A 26659-nucleotide genomic window follows, 5' to 3' on the forward strand; every position below is an offset into this window, starting at 1 on the left:
TTGACATACACCTCTCATTGGTATCAAGTAGCAAAACAAAGTAGAGAGTTTGGGAAGAGCAAGGCTTCAGATGGCGCATAATCATGGGTGACATAATGGCTCATAGCCACAACACATCCCCTCAAATTAATGACCATAATCAAGAACAATCTCTTCCAAGAAACCTCTACAACGATACAATGAGTGAGCGACATGAAAATCATAATGTGCTCCTTCCAAAACATCAAAGTTGGAATCATAGGAAGTAAAGATACATAATCCGGCATTACTGTGCTTCCTTTCTTTTCTTCTTTGCTTGTGGTTGATGCTACCTTCTTCTTTGATTGGGCATAATCTCCTTTACATTGTGATTTTGGACTAATGTGTGAGAGAGGGTCCTATAAAGAGACTATCTTGATCATGTCTAGTCTCTTTACAAAGAATTGATTTCTTTCCATCACGTTGTGTGAATGTCCTCATAATTTTGGTCAAACATGAAAACTGTTCTTTGCCTCATATTGTGAATGCTTTTTTGGTAGATAGACAAAGACTCTACAACATCCTTTTATAAAAGGATGTTCTTTGCCTTGTATTGTGAATGCTTCTTTGGTAGATAAACAAAGACTCTAGAACAAAACATGTTAGCTACACATCTAACAAATGAGCCTTTGTAACAGGTTACATTGTAATTTCCCCTTTTTTGAGCAATTTGGACGTCTCTAGCTATACGCTTTCGTAATTTATTGATTCCCAAGCCAAGCATGTAAAGGATTGTGTATTTATGAGCTAGATTGAGTAGGGCTAAATGCTTCTAGATTGTATCAGTGAATCCCTAGGCTGCAAAACATCTAGCATGTTATCCATTTTTGACCTAAAACCTTATGGCTAAGGGCCATTTTTTGTAAAACTTTTGCAAGTTCTTTTGGATAATAAGCATACAAAGCGATTACAGAGCAGTATGCACTGTCCTTCATCTTTTTCAAGCTTGTAATTCTCTCATGAATGGTCTGTTTCGAGCATCCTCTGCTCCATTATGTTTGCAGGTGAAAGCTCTACACGACATTGTAAGTTTCTCGCGATAAATCTGTGGTTTTTTTGTGGCTAATCCTCTTCTGAATATGTTCATAGCTCAAGGTTTACATGTCCAAAATTGCACTTTATGCATAGGAGGGATATTAGGAGAGCATTGCTAAGCTCTAGATTGCATTAAAGAGGACCGAAAATAGTTAGGCCAAATCTGTCCTGTAGATAATAAGCGTGATTTTGGCAAGTGGTCAAAAGGGGATTTGAGGCCATAGACATGTGTCTTTAGTTGTTATTAATATTCATATGACCTATCCATCCTACAAGTTTGGTCATTGGACTATATTTGCTTAGTGAATCGATGAGATTTGCTTGCGGATGTCTCGATTAGTTTTTGCTACTTGACATGCAGTTGAGTGTAGCTTTGGGTAGATAAAAATTGAGTGTGTTTTCCAAGAGCCTGACAACCTCTTGTAGCCTCCATGCACTAGTCGAGTTGACTTTGTCCCACGGTATGACATTCAATTACATGGTTCTCACTGTCTCTACAATAAGATAGCTAGACTTGGCAACCATCGAGCTCACAAGTTTTGGTGCCGCTCACTTCAAAAAAAAAAAGAAGAGAAAACTCAGTGTTGGTGGACACTTTTGACTTGCTTTTGGTAATTTGACTAGGAGTAGGGTCTGTAGATATTGAGGTGGATTTTCAACCTATCTCACTGTTTGAATTCTCATCAATGAAGTGTTTTATGAAATTTTAGAGTTTTCAAGCACAAGACTCATGAGGTGAGCTCGAGAGACCAAAAAAAACATTTCTGGTCAACATTGACCTTGGAGAGGCTGTGGAAACTTATTGGTAAGTCAAAATCAACTTTTGAGAAAAAGATCAAGGTTTGGCTAAAAAAGAGATTATTATTTCATCAGTGTTAGATGCATGTAAATGTGATTTTTTTTTGTCCAGAAGTACTTGCAATAGGCTGTATAATACCTGAATGACATCAAAATTTCAAAAAAAAAACATTTCAGGCGTGTGCACTAAAAACAAATTTTTTTAAGGCCTAAAATTGAACTTTTTTCTCAAGTACATCTTGCCTAGGTGAATTGGAAACACTTTTGTGAAGGCTCTAATAGTTTTGATTCCATTTGAGTGCAACCAATGGAGCCAAAACAACTTTCACCTTTGACGAACAAGTCAATTTAATTAAAATAGAACAGGTAATTCAAGTTAAGCATACTTAAAACAAAACAAAAATTGTTGCTTACCCATACGTACGTGAATTCATTTGCGATAGCAAAAAATAACTTTGAGAACATGATACATGAAAATCAATGGACTTGTTAGAGCACAAAATGGGTACGGAATTCATTTTCGACATTTGCGATAGCAAAAATTAACTTTTACACAAAATTTTGGCGCCCATGCGTGCACAGCGACTCAGCTTCTCCGCGACCCCACGCACGTTGCGCCAGTTGTTTGCTCATATGTTCGTAACGCATTGCATCCCTCCAAGCTCACCTCCGGACGCGGCTCTAACATGGCCGAGCAACCTCTCTTCCCCATCGCCTCAGCCCCGCCATCACAGCTCTTTCCTGTTTCTAACAAGGTGAGTTGCAATTGTGTGTGTGTGTAAGAGAGAGAGAGAGAGAGAGAGAGAGAGAGAGAGAGAGAGAAGAGGAGGAGTATTGTAACGTCAAAGGAAACTGTCCCTAGAGACCTTAAAGATCTATCCGACGAGGAGAGTTGAACTCAAGACCTGTTATGAGAGAGAGAGAGAGAGAGAGAGAGAGAGAGAGAGAGAGAGAGAGAGAGAGAGAGAAATGAGATGAAATGTTATATTAACATCTTCGAAAGGCCAAAATGACCTATGAGACCAAAAAGTTACAATTGGTGAATTTGATATCATGTCTTGAGTACGGAAATTACAAAGAACTAACACTAACACTAAAAAACCCTAAAGAAAAAAAGGAAAGGAATTTGAGGCTTATTCCGGATTAAGACGAGATAAAGGGGGGGGGGGGTTGGTGGGTTTAAATGGAGAGAGAGAGAGAGAGAGAGAGAGAGAGAGAGAGAGAGGAGCTTACGAAAGACCAAAATGGCTTGCAAGACCACCAAAAACCTTGTAGAGCAGAGTCCCACATTATGTTAGTGGAGTTCGTGGCATTACATTGGCTATCGTTGGAATTTGTGGCATTATGGTAATTTTTACTATCCACTGTTCGCGTTCGGTATTAGTAGTTCCTAGAAGACGAGATCCAAAGTTCTAGTAGTATTCTTCATACACACGTTCTTCTTTTGGATTACTTTACACATAGGAAGTGAGAGAGTCACCTTTCAAACAACTTGGTATACGACATCTTGTTGGACATTGCATCAAAGGGTTTTGTCATAGCTCCATTGCTTGGTTCGCAACTTTCTTTAGGATGGTTGCGAGAAAACGAGACACTCATTTTCAGTATGTTGAGAGAGTACGATCAATTGTGTATCATTGATCCAGAGCTGCAGATTTCATGCTTCACAGACAACAATCCAATTTTTAAAAATCTGTGCTTCATCGAAAGACAGAGGCTCCAGGCAGAAACAGCCAAAGCATAGGAATTTGATGCATAAGATGCATGGCGAGAACTTGAACGAGTATGACTAGACAAAGGTGCATCATACATCTGCATCAGAGATTGGCTAAGCTGTAATATTTTCAGAAACCCCCATAGGTTGTACATTTGCCTCATTTGATTTACATTCGAACTTCCACCACTGAAAAGAGGCAATAAACTGTAATAAATGTCTTGTGAGCTTACATTATTGTCTCTAGTACATGACAACAAGGGTTGAACAAAATCTTCCCCAAACACAATATCCCATGAAACCAAGATACGCTTTGTGTGCAGATGGTATGTAACAAAACTTGGGCATCCCAAGTCTAAATTTTGTCACGACATAAGAACATTCACTTAACACACTTCACAATTTACTTTGATTCGACACAACCTGGCATAGTTCCATGCCAAGAGAGATTGGCCCCAAAGACTGGTGCCCCTTTCGATATTTCTTTTTGTATTAATCTTTGAGCAAAGTACAACTCCCGCGGGTCCTCAGCTCTCAGACTTTGTGTCCAGATGCTCTGAGAAGTGAGGCCCTTGGGTCCCTTTTATTCTTACATTGGGATGCTAAAAGCAGAGCCTCCAAAAGAAAAACTCAAAAGCTCTTGGTTTTCAAAAGCAATTAACTCTCAAATTTGCCAACAAAAACAACCAGCCTAAAAAGCGGAGATCCGTACGTCTGGCCACGTCAGTATGTCAGTGCAAAAAGCGAAAATCCGTATGCTGTGCTATGTCAGCCTGTTAGCGTGATCTTGATGTCTTTGGACGTAACTGCAAGCGCCCATTCTTATGTCTTGGGACGTAACACTTCCCCCCTTATTTTAAATTGCTGTCCTCAACAATATCCTCAGTTATAAAGCCGGGGAAACGATTCCTTAACGATCTAACTGACTCCCAAGTGGCCTGTGACTCAGGACGATGCTTCCACTTGATCAAGTATTCGGGGTACGAAGACTTACGAGACTTACGGATCCTTTGATCAAGAACCGATGCGTGTTCAAGTGGAATATTATGGATGGTGTCCTCTAAGTTCGAGACTTGCTCAGGAGGAGGACAAGGCCGATAGCATTATCATTGGCATCCGTTTCCACCAAAAAGGGTTTATTCGGATCCACAATCTGCACATCGGTACAGTGGTAACAAGTCGCTTCAATGTTTGGAAGCATTGATTGATCTCATCAGTCCATCGGACAGACGGACTAACACTACGCTTTTTGTTTTTGACGCCCTTTAACAGACGAGTAAGGGGCTCGACAATATGAGCGTAGTCTTTAATAAATTTTCGGAAAAAGTAAGTAAAACCCAAAAAATATTTTACTTGCCTAATCATGCGAAGAATGGGCCAATCCAACAAAACACGTATCTTCTCGGTGTCAATGCGAATGCCATCAGCCGAGATGGCATGACCCAGATACAGCAATTCGGTGCAGAAAAACTCGCACTTGCTTTGCTTCGCATACAACTTTTCTCGCCTCAAAACACACAAGACGAGATAAAGTTGTTGCAGATATTGAGTGTTTTGCTGTAAATTAGGATGTCGTTGAGGAACACAACCACCCACTTTCCCAAGTACGGACGAAAGAGATCATTCATCGTACACAAGCCAGAATGTGGACTCAATTCAAAACTGAATTTTATGAACAATTTCTTCCGCCCGACTTCGAGATGGACATTCAAAAGGAATGGGACTAGCTCGCCTAGAAGGAACATGAGAAAGTCACGGCTTATGTTGAAAAGTATTGGTCGGTTCTTTTGAAAGTTACGCCTTTCATGAAGATTCCGAGGAGAAAAAGATGCGGAAGTGTAAGGTGCAGCGGAAAAGTGAATGTTGGTAGTGCTCAGGATGAGTGCTCTAGACTGTGCTCAAGGGTTCCTTTTACTTACGGAAGGGAGAGCCTTCCGTTCTTCTTAGAGAGAGAGTGCAAGTGCAATATCACAAACAAAGTGAATGCTACTGTGAATGAGAGAGAGAGAGAGAGAGAGAGAGAGAGAGAGAGAGAGAGAGAGAGAGAGAGAGAGAGAGAGATAAAAGAATACGACACCAGATGGTTCTCAAACCCTCCTCCAAGGGCCCCCCTCTCTATGGTGAGAGAGGTCTATGCTATAGATTGCACAAATCTGGTACAATGGTCTAGATGCTGTGGTACTTGACGATGACTATGTCGACGACGATGGAGACTATGACGGTGAAGTCCTGGATCTGCGACGATGGCGACGAAGGTGTCGTCGTCAAGATAGGGATCTGTGATGACGATGACGATGTCGACGACGACGATCATGTCGATGATGACGGCATCAAGGCTGAAAACTGAAAATACTAGATGCTTTGTTGGGGATCTGCTTCTGTGGCGGTACTGCCGCCTGAATCTGCAACTGCTTCGTCGGACTAGGGCTGAAATGCAAAAACGTTGGTTGATCTGGCTAAAATCTGAAAATGTTAGGATGATCTGGGTCTTGACGGGGAAAATGGCGAGGATCTGCAACCGGGTGGGAGCGAGTTCTCGCGAGGCTGAAAGCTGAAAACGCTGGCAGAACTTGCTGAATCTGCAAACGTTAAGCTGATCTACTGAGAAAACGCTGGGCAAGCTGTCTGGTTGCACTCTGCACTTGTGCATTGAGCGTGTCTTCTGTTTTTAGCTTCTACTGAGTGCGCAGTGGGTTTCTTTTATAATTCCTTAGCAATTTGCCCTACCTAGTTTTCCAACAAAAGTCACCTTTTAATAAATAAGTGAAAAATGTGTACTCGGGCAAAAAGGGTTCAATGCTCTAAAAAATACTCATGATGGGTACTGAATGTGATGCTAATGATCCTGCTATGTGCAATCAAAGGGTATGCAACTATTTTAAGTGCCTGGACATGCACGGCCTGCGCATAGGCTCACAAGGGTGCCATAACACTTCCTAGGCTAACCTAAACCCTAGAATTGGGATAGCTTGTCCACATGCACATAGGGTTAGATGTGCACGTGACATCCCCTCCTTTTTAAAGTGAGATATTGGTACTGAGCTGTATGGCATCGAGAGAGTGCTCCAACAACTTATGGAATCCTGCGAAGCACTCTTCGCTGGTCCACTCTGATGCGTGGGTCATGCAACACTTGAACTTCATGCAGATATCAGGTTTGGGTAAGTTCTTATCTTCTTCTTGGGTTCCTTGGGTCCTGTCCGTTGTGGCTCATGATGATCTTCCCTGTTTGTTTCTTTCCTAGTGACCATTTTAGTCTCCATGTTCTCATTCGAATCAGAATCCTCTTCACCATCGTTCATATACACGGGGTCATCGCCATTCCCTATGTTGGTCTTTGAACTAGGATCTCACTTCACTGGTTTTTGCAATCTCTTCCTTTATGTTTTCTTCTTCTTCTAAGATTGGGCAATTGATGTTGTGTCTCTTCAAGAATTATGCTTGCTTCTTTGGGCCAAAATGATCTGTTGCGGCTCCAATGCTCCAACTGCGTCTATGGTTGTGGGTCCACCTTCTTTAAGAATCTCAAAGGAGGAAAATTCATGAAACCATTTCAAACACAAACACAAAACCATACCCATTCCATGTAGAGTAACTGGAAAAATTCTATTCTCCCTAAATGACTGTGTATGCAATGCAGATGAACAAAGTGACGGAGTGCCAAACTGTTCACCTAACACACACAAAAATTGGGATCGAAACTTGACTTTTCGACCTAAACCTATCAATTGTGGAAAATCACATCGGAAATGCCAATGCTTGATGCTCTTTCTGAGACTGTGTCATACAAATGAAGAAACATGTAAAAGCGATTGACAAAACGGACAATCGGGAAACAATGTGAATTCCTTGAATGCAAACTTTTTTTCTTTTCGAGAGTGATCCGCATACATCTGTGCTCATCCATGAGTGAATCATGTGCATCGTACAATACGGCATGCTTGTGAAAAGGGAACACATAAAGACGGTGACGAAAATACAAGAAACCGTCATGAATGAGAAACTCGAACAATGCTTGCAGACTAATCATGCGAACACACAATACTTCCTTAGTGGGTTCTTTGGACCTCGTCTCGAGAGCCAAGATCGGTCCAGCGTGACTGATTGTATCTGCAATGAGGTTAGCTTCACTAGAAACATCATCGTTCAAACCATCATCCTTGCGAACAATCACATCTCTATCATGCAAAAAATGTGTGTCGTGCTTCGGAGAAGAAAGGACCGAGAGAGCTTCTGTCACGTGCACATTTAACCCTATGTGTACGTGGACAAGCTACTTCATGACATGGGTTCAGTTCAGCCTATCTTAGGAAGTGATCTGGCACTTTTATGATTCTGTTCGTAGACCGTGCATGTCCAGACACTTAGAGTAGATGCATATCCTCTGGTTGCAAACAACATGATCATCAGATTTCCATCAGAACCCATCAGGAGCATTTTTATAGTGCATAGACCTATTTTCCCTATTTTAGCCATTTTTCACTTATTATTTTTAAGTGACTTTTGTTAGGAAACTGGGTAGGCCAATTTGACTCCGCCAATATATAAGAAACCCTAGCGCTAGCACTTTCTGGCAGAAGAGGCAGGAGACCACCGTGGACGTGCACCTTCTCAGCAAGACCGGCAGTCAACCTAGCGTTTTCAGCCAACAAAAACCAGCCAGCGTTTTAGTTTTGCAGATCAGCCCAGCGTTTTGTATGTGCAGCAACCTGGCGATAGCAGAATCAGCAGAAGCCTAGCGTTTTTGCAACAAGACTCAGATTCAGCCCTAGCGTTTTTGGATCAGCCTGACCACCTAGCGTTTGCAGATTCATCGCGACAGAACCACAAGTAGCATCAGCATTTTCAGTTTTCAGCATCAAGACACTGTAGTAGAAGTCCCGAACCTCGCAAATCTCACCTTTCCGCAGCAGATCCTCGCCGCACGGTCGGATCAATGAGCATTTGCAGTTTCAGCCCGGAAAACGCAGATTTCAGCATTTGTGTTTTCCAGCGTGTTGTCGTTGCATCGTCGTCATCGCCGTCGTCACCGACATAGAGTCAGAATTCAACAGATAAAGATTTGCAGATTTCAGCCATTAGCGTTTTCAGATTTCAGCCCGTCTCGTCGTCGTCCTCATCGTCGGCAAGTTCATAGCATTGTAGAGATTTGTGCAATCAATAGTAGTGTCACAAGACGGGCACCACGTGTCAATAGAAAAGAACAGACTGAACAACTTTAAGCACTTCAAATAACAACTGAACTGAGAGAGAGAGAGACACAACACGCGACACGGAGTGGCGGAATTCCACACCAGAGAGTATTGGCCCCAAACCTTGGCGCCCCTTTCGGTATTTCTTTATATTACATCAACACAGTACAAGCCGGTATTCCCGACTCTGCACCTTCTCCAGGAAGCATGCCAGAGAATGAGCCCTAACCTCATAATTAAAGGCCCTTGGCCTAAAAAGCAGTTTACATGAAAAGCTTCAAACTCAAAAGCTTTTGGTCCAAAAAGCAATGCCAAAAGCTGCCAGCGTAAGTTACGGAAATCCGTACAGCTTGGCACGTCATCAATCAACGCAAAACGCAGAAATCCGTACAGCTTGCCACGTCATCATGTCAGCGCAATTTTCAAAAACTGCCACGTCATCAATTTTTCCTCTGTGTGTGTGTGTGGGTCCTGCTTTATTTTAATCCTTTATGTCACTTGGGGCCCCATCGGACGGGTTCCCCATAGGTTGGTAGGACTTCTTTTTCTTCTGGTACTTGTTCTTCTTAGGGTTTAGGCCTCTCGGCCGGCATATGTAAGTTGACCCCATTCTTTAGGCTTTGACACGTTAGGAGTTTGTGACAAGTAGACTGCTCTCGCCATAGAGTGGGGCCTTCGGAGGAGGGTTTGACAACATTCTGGTGTCGTATTCTTCTCTCTCCATCTCTCAGTCTCGGCACCTTCATTCATAGTGTTCACCACTTTGTTTGTGTCCATTGCACTCTCTCACCAAAGGAACGGAAGGCTCTCCCTTCCGTAAGTAAAAGGAACCTTGAGCATAGTTCGGAGCTGTTATCTTGAGCAAAGTTCAACATTTCCCTTCCGTAAGTAAAAGGAACCTTGAGCACAGTTGGGAGCACTCATCTTGAGCAAAGTTCAACATTCACTTCCGCTGCACCTTACAGTCTCCTCATGTTTCGTTTCAAGCTTCGCTTGCACATGAGAAATGAGAGGTAAAGAATGAAGACCCTTCTCACCACGAATGATCATGGGAGAGTTACTTTTGGCATCTAGAGTGAGCGTATTGTCTGCCCAATCAATGAGAGGGTTATGTTCACAAAACCGTCAAATGCCCAAAATCATATCACATTCTGAGAGAGGAGACACAACAAATCTTCTACAGAAGGAAGCTTGCTGAACAGTGAATAACACAGCAAGGCACTCTCGTGTAATGATAGAGTCCATACCGGGAGTGAAGCCCGACACCTCGAGAGGAGTTGTCTGGCTAAGCTCCAAGCGGACTACAAGAGAGTCACTAATCACATCATGCATATTGCCTGAATCAAATAAGATCACCATGCATTGACCATTCACATGACCATAACACTTCATGAGAGACTCATCAATGTGTGTGTCAGAGACATGTGGAGAATCAGTGTGGTTCTCTAAAGTGCTTGTGGTAGCTGTTGGTGCTGTGGGTTCTTTGGGTTTTTAGGTTCGTTGGATGGTTTCTTAGGACAATCTCTTTTCATATGACCTTTAGTGTGACATTCAAAACATCTTTTGTCTTGTGTATATTCAGCTCGTTCTTCAAGAGTTAACCAACCTCCTAAAATTCCTTGAGCAGATTTTTCATTAAGCGTCAACTTAGGGTTTTCTTGACTTTTAGCTTTTCCTTTTTCCTTAGATTCATTGTGAGAATTTTGTGCTTGAGAAATAGGAGAAGATTGATTAGGAGAATTACCGTTGTTCTTACCGTCCTTACCATTCTGCGGGTTTTGAGAATTCCGAGTGGTACTATGAGAAGACTTGTTTTCCTTAGGCTTATCTTTATTGTGCTTCATTTTCTTTGCGAGAGCAATCGCTATTGCCTTGTTGAGATCGATTAGATCGAGGACTTCGACATCGAAGTTGATATACTCGTCCAACCTGAAAAGGAACGCCTCTGCGTTCTTCATCCGATTTGCGAAATTGGGCTCCGAGTTGCAAAACACGGTTAGAAAAAGACATAACTGGCATACCATTTTGCTTGATATTGCGCCGATCTTCTTTCAACCGCGCTAAGTACTGAGGTGGCATAAACCACGCCTTGAGCTTGTCTTGGAAGTCGGCCCAATTGAAAGAAAGGGGGACGTCTTCCTCGGCTTCCTCTAGGTGCGCGGTCAATTGTGCCTCTTGCCACGCGTGATACCAATTAATGGTGTCACCGGCAAGATACATGGCTTCCCTGTTTTCGCAAAGTAAGCATTAAATTGATGCAACCAAGAATGAATAACATTAGCATCCATCTTACCGTCATACTTACTCAACTTCAACTTCTCAGTGACGGGGTTGTTGAAATGTTCATCTCTATTTGTGCTACCTGATGAAGTGTTAACTTCTTTGATTGGCTTGGATTTTGAGGTGAGTACGTGTAGGACCAACTCTTGCATGCGTTGGTCTCTCTGCACCTCATGCTCTAACTCCATAGCCGCTCGTTTTTCTTCGGCCGCTATCCGTTGAACTTCGTGCGCTTGCTCGCGCTCAAGCTCCATAGTTGCCCTTCGGTCTTCGGCCGCAAAGCGCGCTTGGTTACGCTCACGCTCCATGGCTGCCTTTCGTTCTTCGGTTGCCTCTTTCTTCTAAGGCGGCACGTTGTAGTTCCTGTTGTAGCATCATCTCCATCATCGACTTGACCAAAGCCTCCATAGGATTTAGTGCAATCCGTGGCGTAGTGGGGATGGGGGAGGATCGGGGAACAATCCTCTTGGTGTAAAAACTTCATTCTCTCCAACTCCACTCTCATCACCTTCACGCAAAGTATCCATTCCGCTTTGGGTGATGACCATACACTAAGATCTTGGGGTATTGGGTTCTTGAGGTTCTTGGTTTTTTGGCTTGCAATCGGTGTTTTGAGAAGGCTTTTCTCTTACCCGAGCTCGACTCTTCCTTGCCCCTTGGCGGCCTTGCGCTCACACCAAAGTTGCTTTTTCCCGCCTCACGTCGATTGGCTGGCCGCTAAGTGCACGGTTCTCTCTCAATGAGTGAAAAGAGGAACAAAGGGAGGCTGGACAAGCCCTTCTTTCTTGGGTTATTTTCCACTCTTCAGAAACTCGATTAGGAATCGACATGCCCAAGTGGACTTGAGTTACGTGCGACGCAACAAGCAAAAATTTTCTGTGGTTCTTTCCTTAAGTGATACAGAACACTGCCAAAAAGCTCTGATACCAATGTAACGTGCGACAGAAGTGAATTTTGATAGTGCTCAGGATGAGTGCTCCGAAGTGTGCTCAAGGGTTCCTTTTACTTACAGAAGGGAGAGCCTTCCGTTCTTCTGAGAGAGAGAGAGAGAGAGAGAGAGAGAGAGAGAGAGAGAGAGAGAGAGAGAAAAGGGTGCCGAGAATGAGAAAAGAGTGCTACTGTGAATGAGAAAGAGAGAGAGAGAAAAGAATACGACACTAAACGGTTCTCAAACCCTCCTCCAAGGGCTCCCCTCTCTATGGCGAGAGAGGTGTATGCTATAGATTGCACAAATCTGGTACAATGGTCTAGATGCTGTGGTACTTGATGATGACTATGTCGACGACGATGGAGACTATGACGATGACGACGAAGGTGTCGTCATGAAGTCCGGGATTTGCGACAATGGCGATGAAGGTGTCGTTGTCAAGATAGGGATCTGCGATGATGATGACGATGTCGACTACGAGGACGGTGTCAATGACGACAGCATCAATGCTGAAATCTGAAATCACTAGATGCTTTGCTGGGGATTTGCTGCTGTGGCGGTACTGCAACTTGAATCTGCAATGGCTTCGGCGGACTAGGGCTGAAATGCAAAAACGCCGGCTGATCTGGCTGAAATCTGAAAACACCAGGCTGATCAGCTGAAATCTGAAAACGCTAGGATGATCGGGGAAACTGGCGAGGATCTGCAACCGGGTGGGAGGAGGTTCTCGCGAGGCCAAGGGCTGAAAATTGAAAACGTTGGCAGAACTTGTTGATTCTGCAAATGCTAGGCTGATCTGTAGAGAATATGCTGGGCAAGCTGTCTCGTTGCACTCTGCACTTGTGTTGTTGCTAAATTGGCTTTATTCTATATTGCTATGCGCTGCCGTTTGTGACAGTGGTATCAGAGCATGGTCTCCTCTCTTTCTCTGTAAAGGAAGACGACTCTAGGAAGATACGGGAAGAAGCCATGACAAGCCAAGAGAGAAGTAAGCAGACGGAACCCTAAGCTCTGCAGGAAAAGCTCGTAGAGTTGGAAAAATTTTGCCCTCTGCAAGAAGTCGACAAAAGACTTGGGATTCTCTAAGAAGGCAACAAGAGCAAGAGCATGATGCTCAAGAACCTAGAGAATCTGAGGAGCGGAATGCTCAAGATACTTCAGAACTCAGAAAATATCCATGAACATCAATCCAGAACCATAGCCAAGAAATACTCCGGGAAGGATATGAAGGAGGTCTTTAGACCTAAGAACACTCCGGTCAAGTTTGGTACTTTTGATGGAAGGGAAGATGTCCCGAAAGCTACCGCTTTCATTTGAGAGTTTGAAGTTGCCTTTGCAAACGGAAATTTCTGAGAAGCGTCGAAGATGAGGCATGTGACCAAACTCCTCAAGGGGATTGCAAGTACTTGGTGGTATACCAAAGCTCTGCAAGGAACTTACAACAAGATTTGGATTCAATCCAAGGCTGAATTTTCCGACATTTTTTTTCCTCTACGCTTTGAGGAAGGCATCCAAGAAGATTGGGATTGGTTTGCCCAATAGGAACATGAGCAAGTCAAAGCGAGTAGAGGTTTACTCTTGCCAAGGTAGCTCCACTCTTGATCCTCTCTGAGGAAGGAAAGATGAGAAATTCAACGAAGGACATTTGCCCGAATTTTGTAGACGCATCTGCACGATACTTTGCAGCAGATGGTTGAGTCAGCAATACAAGCTGAAAGTGTACACCTCAGTGTACATAGAATCTAATCCCCACAGTGGGATGGGAACCATTGAACACAGAAACAATGAATTTTTGCTAGAAGGATACGTTGCTATCCGGAGAAAGTTTGGAGTAAGGGAATTCAATCTAACTCCTGAGTTCTTGAATAGAAGACCCTCGAACTTTAAGTGAGAGGGCAGGTTTTTGATCAAAGTTACATCTTTGAGGAAATCATAAAGTGCATTGTGCTTGTTTGCCTTTTGCACGACGTATGGTTATGTCTAACCGGGAGTACTCACTCTCGAGTGTTTATGAGAGCAAGATCAAATTGAAACATTGTTTTCTGAGATGAATTGGTTTGCTCAACTAAGGTCAACTATTGATCTGGTATCCGGTAATTCTCGAACAGATTACCTGGTACTGCGGGTAGGAAATTATGAAGGAACCATTCTGAGCTTTCAAGCAAAGAAAAGCTTTCATTAAGCTTGAGTACTCTTTAAGCCCACATCCCCTACCCGGTAAGGGCCTACTCGGTAAGGGAAGATATGGTAGTGCTTTTCGCACAAGTGAATGAACACTCTCTTTATGAGGGAAGGAGCAAGAGCGGGCTATGACATGTGCCCGTGGAATTCGAGATTTGAAATCCCAGTTTCTGTGATGAGCAGGTTTGCTCTAGAACCAAGTCGAGGAATCATACGGTTGAGCGTCTTCGCTCTAAGGATCTTACGAAGGGAAGGTAATTTCCAAGGTTGACCAAAACTCTAACACAGCTTAAGAATTATGTACACCTTTGGGTACATGGATAACACACGAAGATGCAAACCTATGCCAAGGAATTGGACGGGAGTTTGTCATACTCTTTTGAGTGCCTTTTTGCACGCAAGGATATTGCAACACGAGAATCTCTATTGAGATGTGCTCGGTAGAAGAAATTTGAGTTTCTCAACGGAGAAGAGGTTTTCCGATGGTCGTTGATCATTGAGTACGTTATGTGCTTTTACCATTACAGTAGCAACTTTTGGTTGCGGTATATGTTTCTCCATGAGCAAGTCAAGTAGCATTTACACGCTACTGGAATAAATTCGAACAATTATGTTCATAAGAGTATAATTTGCCAACCATTTTAAAATGGTAAGAATTACCTTAACCACATATGAACATCATTGAGATCTAAAGCGGGTTCGCCCTTCAGTGGGCCGAGTTCGACTTATGTTCACAGAATGGGAGAGACGCTAATGCGTGTCGAGAAAACATTGCTGGTAGTAATAACTCGTTGGAGAAAAAGATTGGAAAGAAGTGTCGCTGTACACAAGGAATCTTCGGATTGGAACCGTTTGCCTACGTTGAGCTACGGCTCGGAACAAGAACCTTCTTTAAGGTGATCGTAGCCTCTATTTGTGAAAGAAAGACATCGAGATTAATGCTGTAACAGACTTGGACACTCCAAGTCAAGAATCAATCACGACAGCACTAAATAACTACTTCAAAACAGTTCACAGTTCACAATAGATTTGCACTGGCCCGGCGGAGTTCCGTGCCTAGAGATATTGGCCCCAAAGACTGGCGCCCCTTTCCGTATTTCTTTATGTATTAATCAGTATAAAGTACAAGAGTGGGTCGGGTTCTCACTCTTAGACTCTACGTCCAGATGCTCTGCAGAGTGGGAGCCCTCACCGCTTATTTATTGTTTACAAGGGTTGCCAAAAGCAGAGCCCCAAAAGCTTCAAATCAACAGCATAAAATAATAGCAAAAGCTCTTCTCTCTTAAGCTCTCTTGAATAAAGCAAAGTATTCTCTTTCTCATACTTGCGTAGAGAAAACTGAAAAGCTGCCGCCAAAAGCTGGCCTTTTTGCCGTAATTTTCGCCGCAAAAAGCGGGCAGTGCCTTACGGTGTCACGTCATCAGGTCAGTGCTTTATCTGGGGTTTCAGCCTGCTGCCCTAGGATTAGGGTTAGGGTTTATGACAGTTTTAGGGTTAGGGTTAGGGTTTCCAGAATTAGGGTTTCCCGCATGCTCTTGGGCAGACACGTCATCACTTTGTGACATACCCCCCTCTTGAAAGCATTGTAATCGCCCTCGATTAGGCCTGCAAAACAGACAGAGGCCATAAACAGTCTTAGCAGACACTGACTGTTAGTACCTACGTACTAGGAACACACATCTAGCACATGTACCAATCGACAGTCACATCACACGACATCACATGACATTCAACATTCATTCGGATCTTAGACCATGATCTATCGGCAATGTAGCCAGCAATCGAATCTAGATCCAATCGGGACCTCATCGATGTCCGATTGACTAACCCCTATTGCAACCATCTATTCGAGATCAATCAGACAAAAATGCTGTAGTCATTTCGTCTATCAGTTCCTGCACTTAAAAGAAGTCAAGAACAAATCAGTATCATAATCAGGAATTCCATTTCATAAAGTCATCCAGCAGAATACTGTTAGCTTTCAGTATCAAAATCAAGGCATTTGCTGACAAAGGAGCGGAGTAACTCCCCTCTTGTGCATCCCACTGCACCAGATCTCCGGCCAAGCTGAATTCTAGGTTCCATTTGGAGTAGACTATGCTAAACCAAAAGCCTCGAGGTAAAGTTTCACAATCTGAGGAGTATCTGCTAGGTCCTCCTCCTCCATCCACTTCGCATCCAATGCAGGATAGTTCTTGAACTTAACCAAGAACCGCCTTCGGACTTTACCTTTATTCTTCGTATCCTTATGTGCCAAAATCTGTTCAGGAACAAGGATCTCCTCGTTTTCTTCCACTTCGGGTTGCTCATCAAGCTCCCCATCATGACGCACATCACCTTTAAAAGGTTTCAAGAGACTCACATGAAATGCATTGTGAATCCTCCAAGTATCTGGTAGTTTCAGTCGGAAGGAGACATCATTTATCTTTTTAGTGATCTGGAAAGGGCCGTAGTATCGCATACGAAGCTTTGGAAAAAGCCTCTCCTTTCCCTTTTTCTTTCTCAGGCGTGCCTTCTAAAAACATAGAGCACCCAATCATCCTCCTTCAATTTCAAGTCGCGACGATGGCGATCCGCTGCCTTTTTCTGCCGTTCTTGAGATTTTTGCAAAGTCTCGCGAACCTTGGCAAAAGCCGTATCTAAGTCTCGCGTATATTCATCTTCTTCAAAAATCTTATCTTTTGTGCTTAGGAAGGGTGGAACCTTCGCAACACCTTCAACAATCTCAAATGGCACCTTCCCCGTCGAAGAGTGTATCGTGTTATTGTAGGCAAATTCCACCAAATCTAGATACTTTTCCCATTGAGTCTTCTGATCCGAGATATAAGACTTCAATAAATCTAAAACCACTGAATTGGCAATCTCAAATTGCCCGTCAGTCTACGGGTGGAACCATGACGAGAACTGCAACTGCGTGCCAATGTTCTCCCACATTGCCCTTCAAAACAAACTCGTAAATCTGGGGTCCCTGTCGGAGACAATCGTCTCAGGCATGCCATGTAATGTGAAGATCTGGGCCACAAACAGTCTCGCTAAGTGATCCGGCTTGAGTGTCTTCTTCACTGGAATGAAATGAGCCTGTTTGCTAAATCTGTCAATAACAGTCCAGATACCATCGTGACCACTCTATGTTCTCGGGAGATCAAAAATGAAATCCATTGCAGTGCTTTCCCATGGGCGGGTGGGTATGGGTAAAGGTTGTAAACAATCCCTGTGCTTTATGCCTGTCAAACATGACCTTCTGGCATACCAAGCAACTGCGCACAAACTCTTCCATATCCTTCTTGATTCTCGGCCAATAGAAGTATCTCTCTACCCCTTTCATGGTGATAGCAATGCCGCGGTGACCCGTAAAAGATGGACAGTGGCATTCAGTCATAACCTTTTCCCTTAACGGCTGTGTAACGCACAACATGGTTTTTCTCATCAAGTAGCCATCCCGAATGGAATATCCCACTATTGTCTCCCCATCCCGTATCCATGTGAAAACGTTTGCAAAATCTGTATCTGTGGCATACTAGTCGACCATATCCTCGAAGCTCCTATGATGTATCGCGGAAATAGTCAGAACCAATGGCTTCGGAGACAAAGCATGTGCCACCACATTCTTCTGTCCCTGCACATGGACAATCTGGAAGTGAAACTGTGACAAGATGTTCGCTCACCACATCTGCTTTCCGAAAGCTGCTTCGGTGACAAGAAGTAGTGCAAACTCTGATGGTCTGTAAAGACAGTAAAATCCGCTCCGAGTAGGTAATGCCGCCACTGAGTAAGAGCATGGATAACCGCCAAAAGCTCTTTCTCATAAATCTGTGCTGTCATCTCCGGTCTTGAGAACAATCGGCTCTCGTAAGCAATGACATGGCCTTCTTGCATTAAGACCGCACCCAGACTACGACCACAAGCATCACAATATACTTCAAATGACTTCTGCAAGTCCGGCAAAGTCAAAACTGGTCCTGTAGTCAATTTCTCTTTCAATGTCTGAAAGGCAGTCACCTCTGTGGGTCCCCACGAGAAAGGGACTCCTTTCTGTGTCAAGATATGCAAAGGGGAAGCAACCTCTGCAAATTTTCGTATGAACCGCCTGTAGTACGAACACAGTCCCAAGAAGCTTCTAACTTCATGGACATTCTTCAAATTGGGCCAATCACGGATAGTCTCTATCTTGGCTGGATTCATTTGCACTCCTGCTACTAAGACAATGTGTCCCAAAGAGTGTATCTCTGGTAGGAAAAATTCACTTTTCTTTGCATTAATCACTAACTTGTGATCTCGTAATGCCTGAAAGACCTGAAGCAGATGATCTCTCTGTTCTGCCTCATTCTTGGAGAAAACAATGATATCGTCAAAGAAAGTGCCAACAAATATCCTGTACTCTTGAAAAATCCTATCCATCATCCGATTAAATGTCGCAGGAGCATTGGTTAAGCCAAAAGGCGTCACCAAAAACTCAAGTAATCCAAAAAGTCGTCCAAAAGGCTGTCTTGTAGACGTCTCCCGGCGCGATTATGATCTGATGATATGCACTCTTCAGATCAATCCTGCTAAAGCACGAGGATCCCCGTAATCTGTCGAGTATATCATCGATCCTAGGAATCGGAAATCTGTTCTTGATGGTGATTTTGTTGAGAGCTCTATAATCGATGCACATTCTCTAGGATCCGTCTTTCTTCAAAACCAACAATACTGGAGAGCAATACGGTGAAGTACTAGGCTGGACAAGACCCTTTTCTAAGAGGTCTTTCACTTGGTTCATAATCTCTTCATTCTGTGCTCGGCTCACACGGTAAGGTGGCCGGTTTGGTGGTGTGCTTCCAGGTATTAGATCAATGGTATGGCCCTCTAAAAAGCAATCGGCATGAGTGTGGAGAAAAAAATCTTGGCGTTCTTTTGTTGAGGTCAAAACATATTCAACCTTTATCCATCGTTCAGTTCTCTCCCAAAAGAATGAGTAAAGTGTCACAAAGTGATGACGTGGCTACGGGAAGCTGAAACGCTAATTTCAGGTTGAAACCCTACAATCCCTGCAAACCCTAAAAACTGCTAGAAACCCTAATTTGCAGCAAACCCTAAATTCTGGCTGAAACCCTAATTTCTGTCAGGAAACCCTAATTTCTGTCGGAGGTGCCACGTGGCAGGGCGATACGGATTTCCGGAAAACGTGCCGGAATTTGCGTTGCAAATTGCGCTGACAGCGTTTGGGCGTTGCTTTTTGGGCTCCACACCATGAGAGAGAGAGAACCCGCTTTAAAAAAAAAAAAACAGATACTCTCTAAGAGAGAGAGAGAGAGAACTAATGCTTTCTATTTTTTAAGGCTTTTGGGGCTCTGCTTTTGGCATCCCTCGTACCTTCAAATACGTGGAGAGGGCCTCACTTCTCAGAGCATCTGGACGCAGAGTCTGAGAGTGAAACCCTAGCCACACTCTTGTACTTTGATCTGATTAATATAAAAAGAAATACCGAAAGGGGCGCCAGTCTTGGGGCCAATATCTCTAGGCACGGAACTCCGCCGGGCCAGTGCAAATCTATTGTGATCTGTGAATTGTTTTGAAGTGGTTGTTTGGTGCTGTCGCGGTTGATTCTTGACTTGGAGTGTCCAAGTCTGTTACAGTGGTATCAGAGCACGGCCGATTTCTCTTCTACGGGAAATCCGATCCCCGAATTTTTTTTTCCGCGGCACCTATGGCTTCAGGCAATGATCAGTCGACTCCCTTTGTATCTGGAGATGCGGGCAGGGATCACAACGAAGATTCCGGCACGGAGTATGGCCCGCCTAGGCCTACTCCAGCGGAGCAGCAAGAGATGGAGCGTCGAAAATTGATTGATGATGCAACAAAGATGATGCTAAATTTTGCCAAGGACCCGAAGATGGCAAAATATATGAACCAGACCTCTTTGGAAGAGGTACAGACGGAGTGGCAGAGAACCACAACACCACTCCCGAAACTCGCTCTCAAGAAACCTTCTGCCTCCAAGAAATATACGGAGAAGGAACTGGAGAATGTGGTTGATGCATGGATTGCTCAGCTTTTCGACGTGCAAAAGAAGGACAAAAAGCACGGCAAAAAGCAGAAGAAAGGAACTGACTTCCCAGGATATTTGGGTCGTCGGTCGACATTCGACAAGGCAAAGAAGCTGAAGAAGCGCGTCAAGTTTGAAGATCTACCCAATTCTTCTTCTTCTTCTTCTTCTTCTGACAATTCTTCTAGCTCCTCGGATTCGAGCGAAGAAGACAGAAAAGGTAAAAAGCGAAGCAAGAAGCAACGCTTCGGAAAGGGCAAGAGAAAGGCAAAGAAGGCTAAATCTCGCCCAAAGATTGACAGTTCGACTGAGGACTCGTCTACAGACAACTCAGATTCCGATAACGGAAACTTTTATGCGAACAAGAAGAATTTTTACAAAGCCAACCAGTACGACTTTCTCGAAGATAGAAGCATGAAAGTGCGAGAGTTTAAGGAAGGTGGCCAAGCACTTAAGTTTGATACTTTTTCGGGATACTCTGATGCTTCGAAGGCTTTGTCTTTTATACAGCAGTTTGACATCGCTTTCGCGGGAGGACGCTATTCAGAGCACTCCAAGATTCGGAGAGCTGCCTCTTATTTTAAGGGGAATGCTCGCACTTGGTGGTCCACGCTTCTATTAAGCTTGTCTTTTATACAGCAGTTTGACATCGCTTTCGCGGGAGGACGCTATTCAGAGCACTCCAAGATTCGGAGAGCTGTCTCTTATTTTAAGGGGAATGCTCGCACTTGGTGGTCCACGCTTCTATTAAGATAGACTGTGCCAGCTACATGGCTGAAATTCAAGAGGCTTTTTATTTCTTCTTGGTTGACTCAAGAGTTTGAGCGAGATATACGAGCTGCTTGGAACCATCTTCGGATGACCAAGAGCGATACAGTGAATTCTTAATGTGAAAGATTCTTTTCTACCCGCCTCTTCATTCAAGAAGATCTCGTTCAGAGAACAGATTGAGCGGTTTACCTTGGGTCTGCCTACAGAGATCCGAGATCACTGCTTGGAACTGAAGTCAGCTTCTATTCAGGAGTTGATGAGTCATGCGAAGCGGGGCTGTGCAATTCACTCTGGCAGTCTGACCTACCCCACAGATGAGGTCATGACAAACGAACCAGACAGACTTCTGGGAATGAAAGTAGAAAAAGAAATAGCAACCCAAAGAAAAAGGATGCACGACCCAGGCTTACTCCTCAGGAGCGGACTCGCTTCATCAGGGAGGGGAAGTGCTTTGGATGCGGGGAAACTGGTTATATCTCCGCGAAGTGCCCTAAAAGGCACAGAAAGAACAGAATGACAAGGACGACGAAAGGCCAGAGAGTTCGAGAGTAGTTGAGGACCGTGTACGAAAAGGCAAGATGAAAACAGGACTGGTTCCAGATTGTGTGGGTATTGATCCCGATACCATGGATGAGAGTACAGAACTTTGCCGAGCTTGGGGCAAAGTGAAAGATCAAGAGGCCCTGATTTTCTTTGATGGAGGAGCCAAGGCCAACTTCATTTCACCGGAATTGGCGGCGCGGCTCGAGATTACTCTCGATCGGATGGGACCACTTGCAAAGGCAGTTCTAGCGGCACCTGGCAGGGACGTAGCCATTACACCTGTCATTGGAAAACTTCGGTTGCATTGTCAGGGGTATTTGGGGCATGAGGACTTCTTCATAATGCCTTTGGAGGGTTGTGATGTTCTCTTAGGGATTCCCTGGTACCACAAGAACAACGCCGTGGTCAATTATCGAGCGAGAAAAGTGACTTTGACTACAGAAAAGGACAGAACAATTGTACTTGATGTTAAACTGAAGGGCGAGTCTGTCCCTATTGTATCGGCCTCGGCCATTTCAAAATTAACGAAATCCAGTCTGTTTGTTTACTCGATCGTTATGAAAGAGTTGAGTGAGGATGATAGGACAAATATGTCTAAACTTGATAGAGAACGCCAAGATTTTCTACACTCTCATGCCGATTGCTTTTGAGAAGGCATGACAGGAGAGTTACCACCTGCTCGTCCTGAAGATCATACCATTGATCTGATACCTGGTAGTACACCACCGAACTGGCCACCCTACCGTGTGAGCCGAGCACAGAATGAAGAGATTATGAACCAAGTGAAAGACCTCTTGGAAAAGGGTCTTGTCCAGTCTGATACTTGGTAGTACACCACCGAACCGGCCACCCTACCGTGTGAGCCGAGCACAGAATGAAGAGATTATGAACCAAGTGAAAGACCTCTTGGAAAAGGGTCTTGTCCAGTCTGATACCTGGTAGTACACCACCGAACCGGCCACCCTACCGTGTGAGCCGAGCACAGAATGAAGAGATTATGAACCAAGTGAAAGACCTCTTGGAAAAGGGTCTTGTCCAGTCTAGTACTTCACCGTATTGCTCTCCACTGTTGTTGGATTTGAAGAAAGACGGATCTTGGAGAATGTGCATTGATTATAGAGCTCTCAACAAAATCACCATCAAGAACAGATTTTCGATTCCTAGGATCGATGATATACTCGACAAGTTACAGGGATCCTCGTGCTTTAGGAGGATTGACTTGAAGAGTGGATATCATTAGATCTGAATCGCGTCGGAAGACGTCTACAAGACAGCTTTTCGGACGACTTTTGGGTTATTTGAGTTTTTTGGTGATGCCTTTTGGTTTAACCAATGCTCCTGCGACATTTAACCGGATGATGGATAGGATTTTTCGAGAGTACAGGATATTTGTTGGCACTTTCTTTGACGACATCATTGTTTTCTCCAAGAATGAGGCAGAACACAGAGATCATCTGCTTCAGGTCTTTCAGGCATTACGAGATCACAAGTTAGTGATTAATGCAAAGAAAAGTGAATTTTTCCTACCAGAGATACACTTTTTGGGACACATTGTGTCAGCAACACGAGTTCAAATGGATCCGGCCAAGATAGAGACGATCCGTGATTGGCCCGACTTGAGGAATGTCCATGAAGTTAGAAGCTTCTTGGGACTGTGTTCGTACTACAGGTGGTTCATACGAAAGTTTGCAGAGGTTGCTTCCCCTTTGCATACCTTGACATAGAAAGGAGTACCTTTCTCATGGGGACCCACAGAGGTGACTGCCTTTCGGACATTGAAAGAGAAATTGACTACGGGACCTATTTTGACTTTGCTGGACTTGTAGAAGTCATTTGAAGTATATTGTGATGCTTGTGGTCGTAGTCTGGGTGCGGTCTTGATGCAAGAAGGCCATGTCATAGCTTACGAGAGCTGTTTGTTCTCTAGGCCGGAGATGACAGCACAGATTTATGAGAAAGAGCTTTTGGCGGTTATCCATGCTCTTACTCAGTGGCGGCATTGCCTACTCGGAGAGGATTTTACTGTCTTTACAGACCATCAGAGTTTGCGCTACTTCTTGTCACAGAAGCAGCTTTCGGAAAAGCAGATGCGGTGGGCGAACATCTTGTCACAATTCCACTTTCAGATTGTCCATGTGCAGGGACAGAAGAATGTGGTGGCAAATGCTTTGTCTCGGAAACCGTTGGTTCTGGCTATTTCCGCGATACATGATAGGAGCTTCGAGGATATGGTCGATCAGTATGCCATAGATACAGATTTTGTAGATATTTTCACACGGATACGGGATGGGGAGACAGTAGATGGATACTCCCTTCGGGAAGGCTACTTGATGAAAAAGACTATGTTGTGCGTTACACAGCCGTTGAGGGAAAAGGTTATGATTGAATGCCACGGTCCACCTTTTACGGGTCACCGCGGCATTGCTTGTTGCTAAATTGGCTTTATCTGACAGAAAAATAATTCTAAATGAATTATTGGATTTATAAGTGAGAGGGTTTTCTTGCTGGGAACAACAGGAAGAATAATTCTAAATGAATTATTGGAATTTTAAGTGAGAGGGTTTTTCTCACTGGAGACATCCGAGTACAGAGTATTCCTAGTGCGTCATTCAAAGTAATGACGGCAGCATTGTGAACGGGAATATCTGTAAGGCCACCAGGAACGGGTACTTCTGATGCGTCACATCGGATGGGTGACAGGGAGCATCGGAAAGAAGTATCCGACCATCCGGGAATGGACATCTTTGATGCGTCATAGGATGGGTGACATAGAGCATCGTGAAGGGGATTGTACCTAAGTTCGGTAGGAAAGGACTAGGTGATGGGTATTCCTGATGCGTCACAAGGTGGGTGACGGGTGCATCGGAAAGGGGATATCCATAGTCGAGAGGAAATCCGAACTGGAAAAGGGGAATAAAGACTCATGCATAACAATAAAGATGGGTTCTGAGAAGGTTTTCTTAAAAAGCGGAATATTTTAGCGAGTATTCCGGGAAGAGCAAACGCTTTCCTGCGAGGAATCAATATCTGCATTGCATTTGTGCATGTGGTTGCATCCAGGGACTCTTGGGATTTAAAATATGCTGGCCGTCCACTTAATAAGTGGGCAACCACTTAGAAAATAAAGCAGCAAAACTAGCTAGCGAATTCTCTCCCCCTATTTCGGGTAGAATAAACAAAAAAAACAAAAAAAAAGAAAAAGAAAAAAAATAATAAAAAAAAACGGCCGCGATCTCTACGCGAGTAGCTATTCGTGCCGTGGCGAAGGAGCTATAAAAGCACCACATGCCCTCACTGAAAGGAGGTTGCCAGCGCCAACAAGAGAAGACTCTGTCGCTAGATGACACAAGAGATCGCGAGGCTACGAAGCACGGAAGTCGCTTTTCCCGCGAAAGAGCGACAGGTATCTATTGTGGATTCGCCATATGAATTGTTGTTGCGTGTTTGTGTGTGTTTGCAGGTACTTCATCGCAAAGGAGAAGCAAGAAGGCTTCGGCCTACGCTTGGGAATTCCGGAAACGGAATTCGGAAATTGTCTGTGGAGTCTCAACTCCGAGTACAGACGGAAAAAGACTAAGAGCTCGTCTCTCGGATTTCCCTTACGGGAAGGAATGACCATCGAGTCAGAGATTTAGAACGGAGGGATTTTCTCCGGTTCTTGTGCTTGTAAAAAGATTCTCCCTAATAAAGGATTCTCTTTAAGGGGGGGGACCAGCCCATCTTTTGGTCCCCAGTACTGTGTCGATCTTCTCTCTCTCTCTGTCTCTATTTATTCCTCTCTATATCCTTTGGCTTCAGTATTAAGTGATAAATTCTTTTTATCCGAGTATATTTTATATTGTTATGCGCTCCCGTCTTTGACAATGGTATCAGAGCATGGTCTCTTCTCTTTCTCTGTAAAGGAGGACGACTCTGGGAAGATACGGGAAGAAGCCATGACAAGCCAAGAGAGAAGTAAGCAGGCGGAACCCTAAGCCTTGCAGGAAAAAGCCTGCAGAGTTGGGAAAATTTTTCTCTTTGCAAGAAGTCGACACAGGACTTGGGATTCTCTGAGAAGGCGACAAGAGCATGATGCTCAAGAACCTAGTGAATCCAAGGAGCGGAATGTTCGAGATCCTTCAGAACCCAGAAAATATCCATGAACGACAATCCAGAACCATAGCCATGAAATCCGGGAAGGATATGAAGGTCTTTAGACCTCAGAACACTCCGGTCAAGTTTCATATTTTTGACGGCAGGGAAGATGTCGCGAAAGCTACCGCTTTCATTCGACAGTATGAAGTTGCCTTTGCAAACGGCAATTTCTGAGAAGCGTCGAAGATGAGGTATTGTGACCAAACACCTCAAGGGGATTGCAAGTACTTGGTGGTATACCAAAGCTCTGCAAGGAACTTACAACAAGACTTGGATTCATTTCAAGGCTGAATTTTCCTACAAATTTTTTTCCTCTATGCTTTGAGGAAGGCATCCAAGAAGATTGGGATCGGTTTGCCCAATAGGAACACGAGTGAGTCAAAGCAAGTAGTGGTTCACTCTTGCCAAGGTAGCTCCACTCTCGACCCTCTCTGAGGGAGGAAAGATGAAGAAATTTAACGAAGGACTTTTACCCGAATTTTGTAAACCCATCTGCAAGATACTTTGCAGCAGATGGTGGAGTCTGCAATAAAAGCTGAAAGTGTACACCTTGATGTACATAGAATACAATCCCCGCAGTGGGACGAGAACCATTGAACACAGAAACAACGAATTTTTGTTACCTCTCCTCGAAGGATACATTGCTATCCGGAGAAAGTTTGGAGTAAGGGAATTCAATCTAACTCCTGAGTTTTTTACCCTCAAACTTTAAGTGAGAGGGCAGGTCTTTGATCAAAGTTAAATCTTTGAGGAACTCATAAAATGCGTATTGCTTTTATGCACGAGATATGCATGTGTCTAACCAGGACAATCACTCTCGAGTATTTATGAGAGTAGGATCGATTTGAAACATTGTTTTTTGAGATGAATTGGTTTGCTCAACCATCCGGAAGGTCAACTATTGATCTCATATCCGGTAGTTCACCAACAAATTACCTGCTATTGCGGGTAGGACGGCAGAAAGGAAGGAACCATTCCGAGCTTTCAACCAAGAAAAGCTTTCACTGAGCTTATGAACCAACACCCCCTACCTGGTCAGG

The 26659-nt window shown here is 44.0% G+C and overlaps 1 protein-coding gene across 2 annotated transcripts in view; it reads left to right on the top strand.

The window, feature by feature from the left end:
• The first annotated feature begins 2374 nt into the window (after positions 1-2374).
• LOC147424948 (uncharacterized) overlaps positions 2375-26659 on the top strand; it is a 136581-nt gene continuing 112296 nt past the window's right edge. For both annotated transcript variants that reach the window (XM_086499412.1, XM_086499413.1), the window contains exon 1: positions 2375-2606. In XM_086499412.1, coding sequence (XP_086355538.1) covers positions 2538-2606 — 69 coding nt within the window. In that variant the 5' untranslated portion in view covers positions 2375-2537. The remainder of the gene's footprint in view (positions 2607-26659) is intronic.

This window comes from Adiantum capillus-veneris, chromosome 25 (assembly GCF_014529385.1).
Source record: "Adiantum capillus-veneris isolate H3 chromosome 25, ASM1452938v2, whole genome shotgun sequence".
Classification (NCBI taxonomy): domain Eukaryota; kingdom Viridiplantae; phylum Streptophyta; class Polypodiopsida; order Polypodiales; family Pteridaceae; genus Adiantum; species Adiantum capillus-veneris.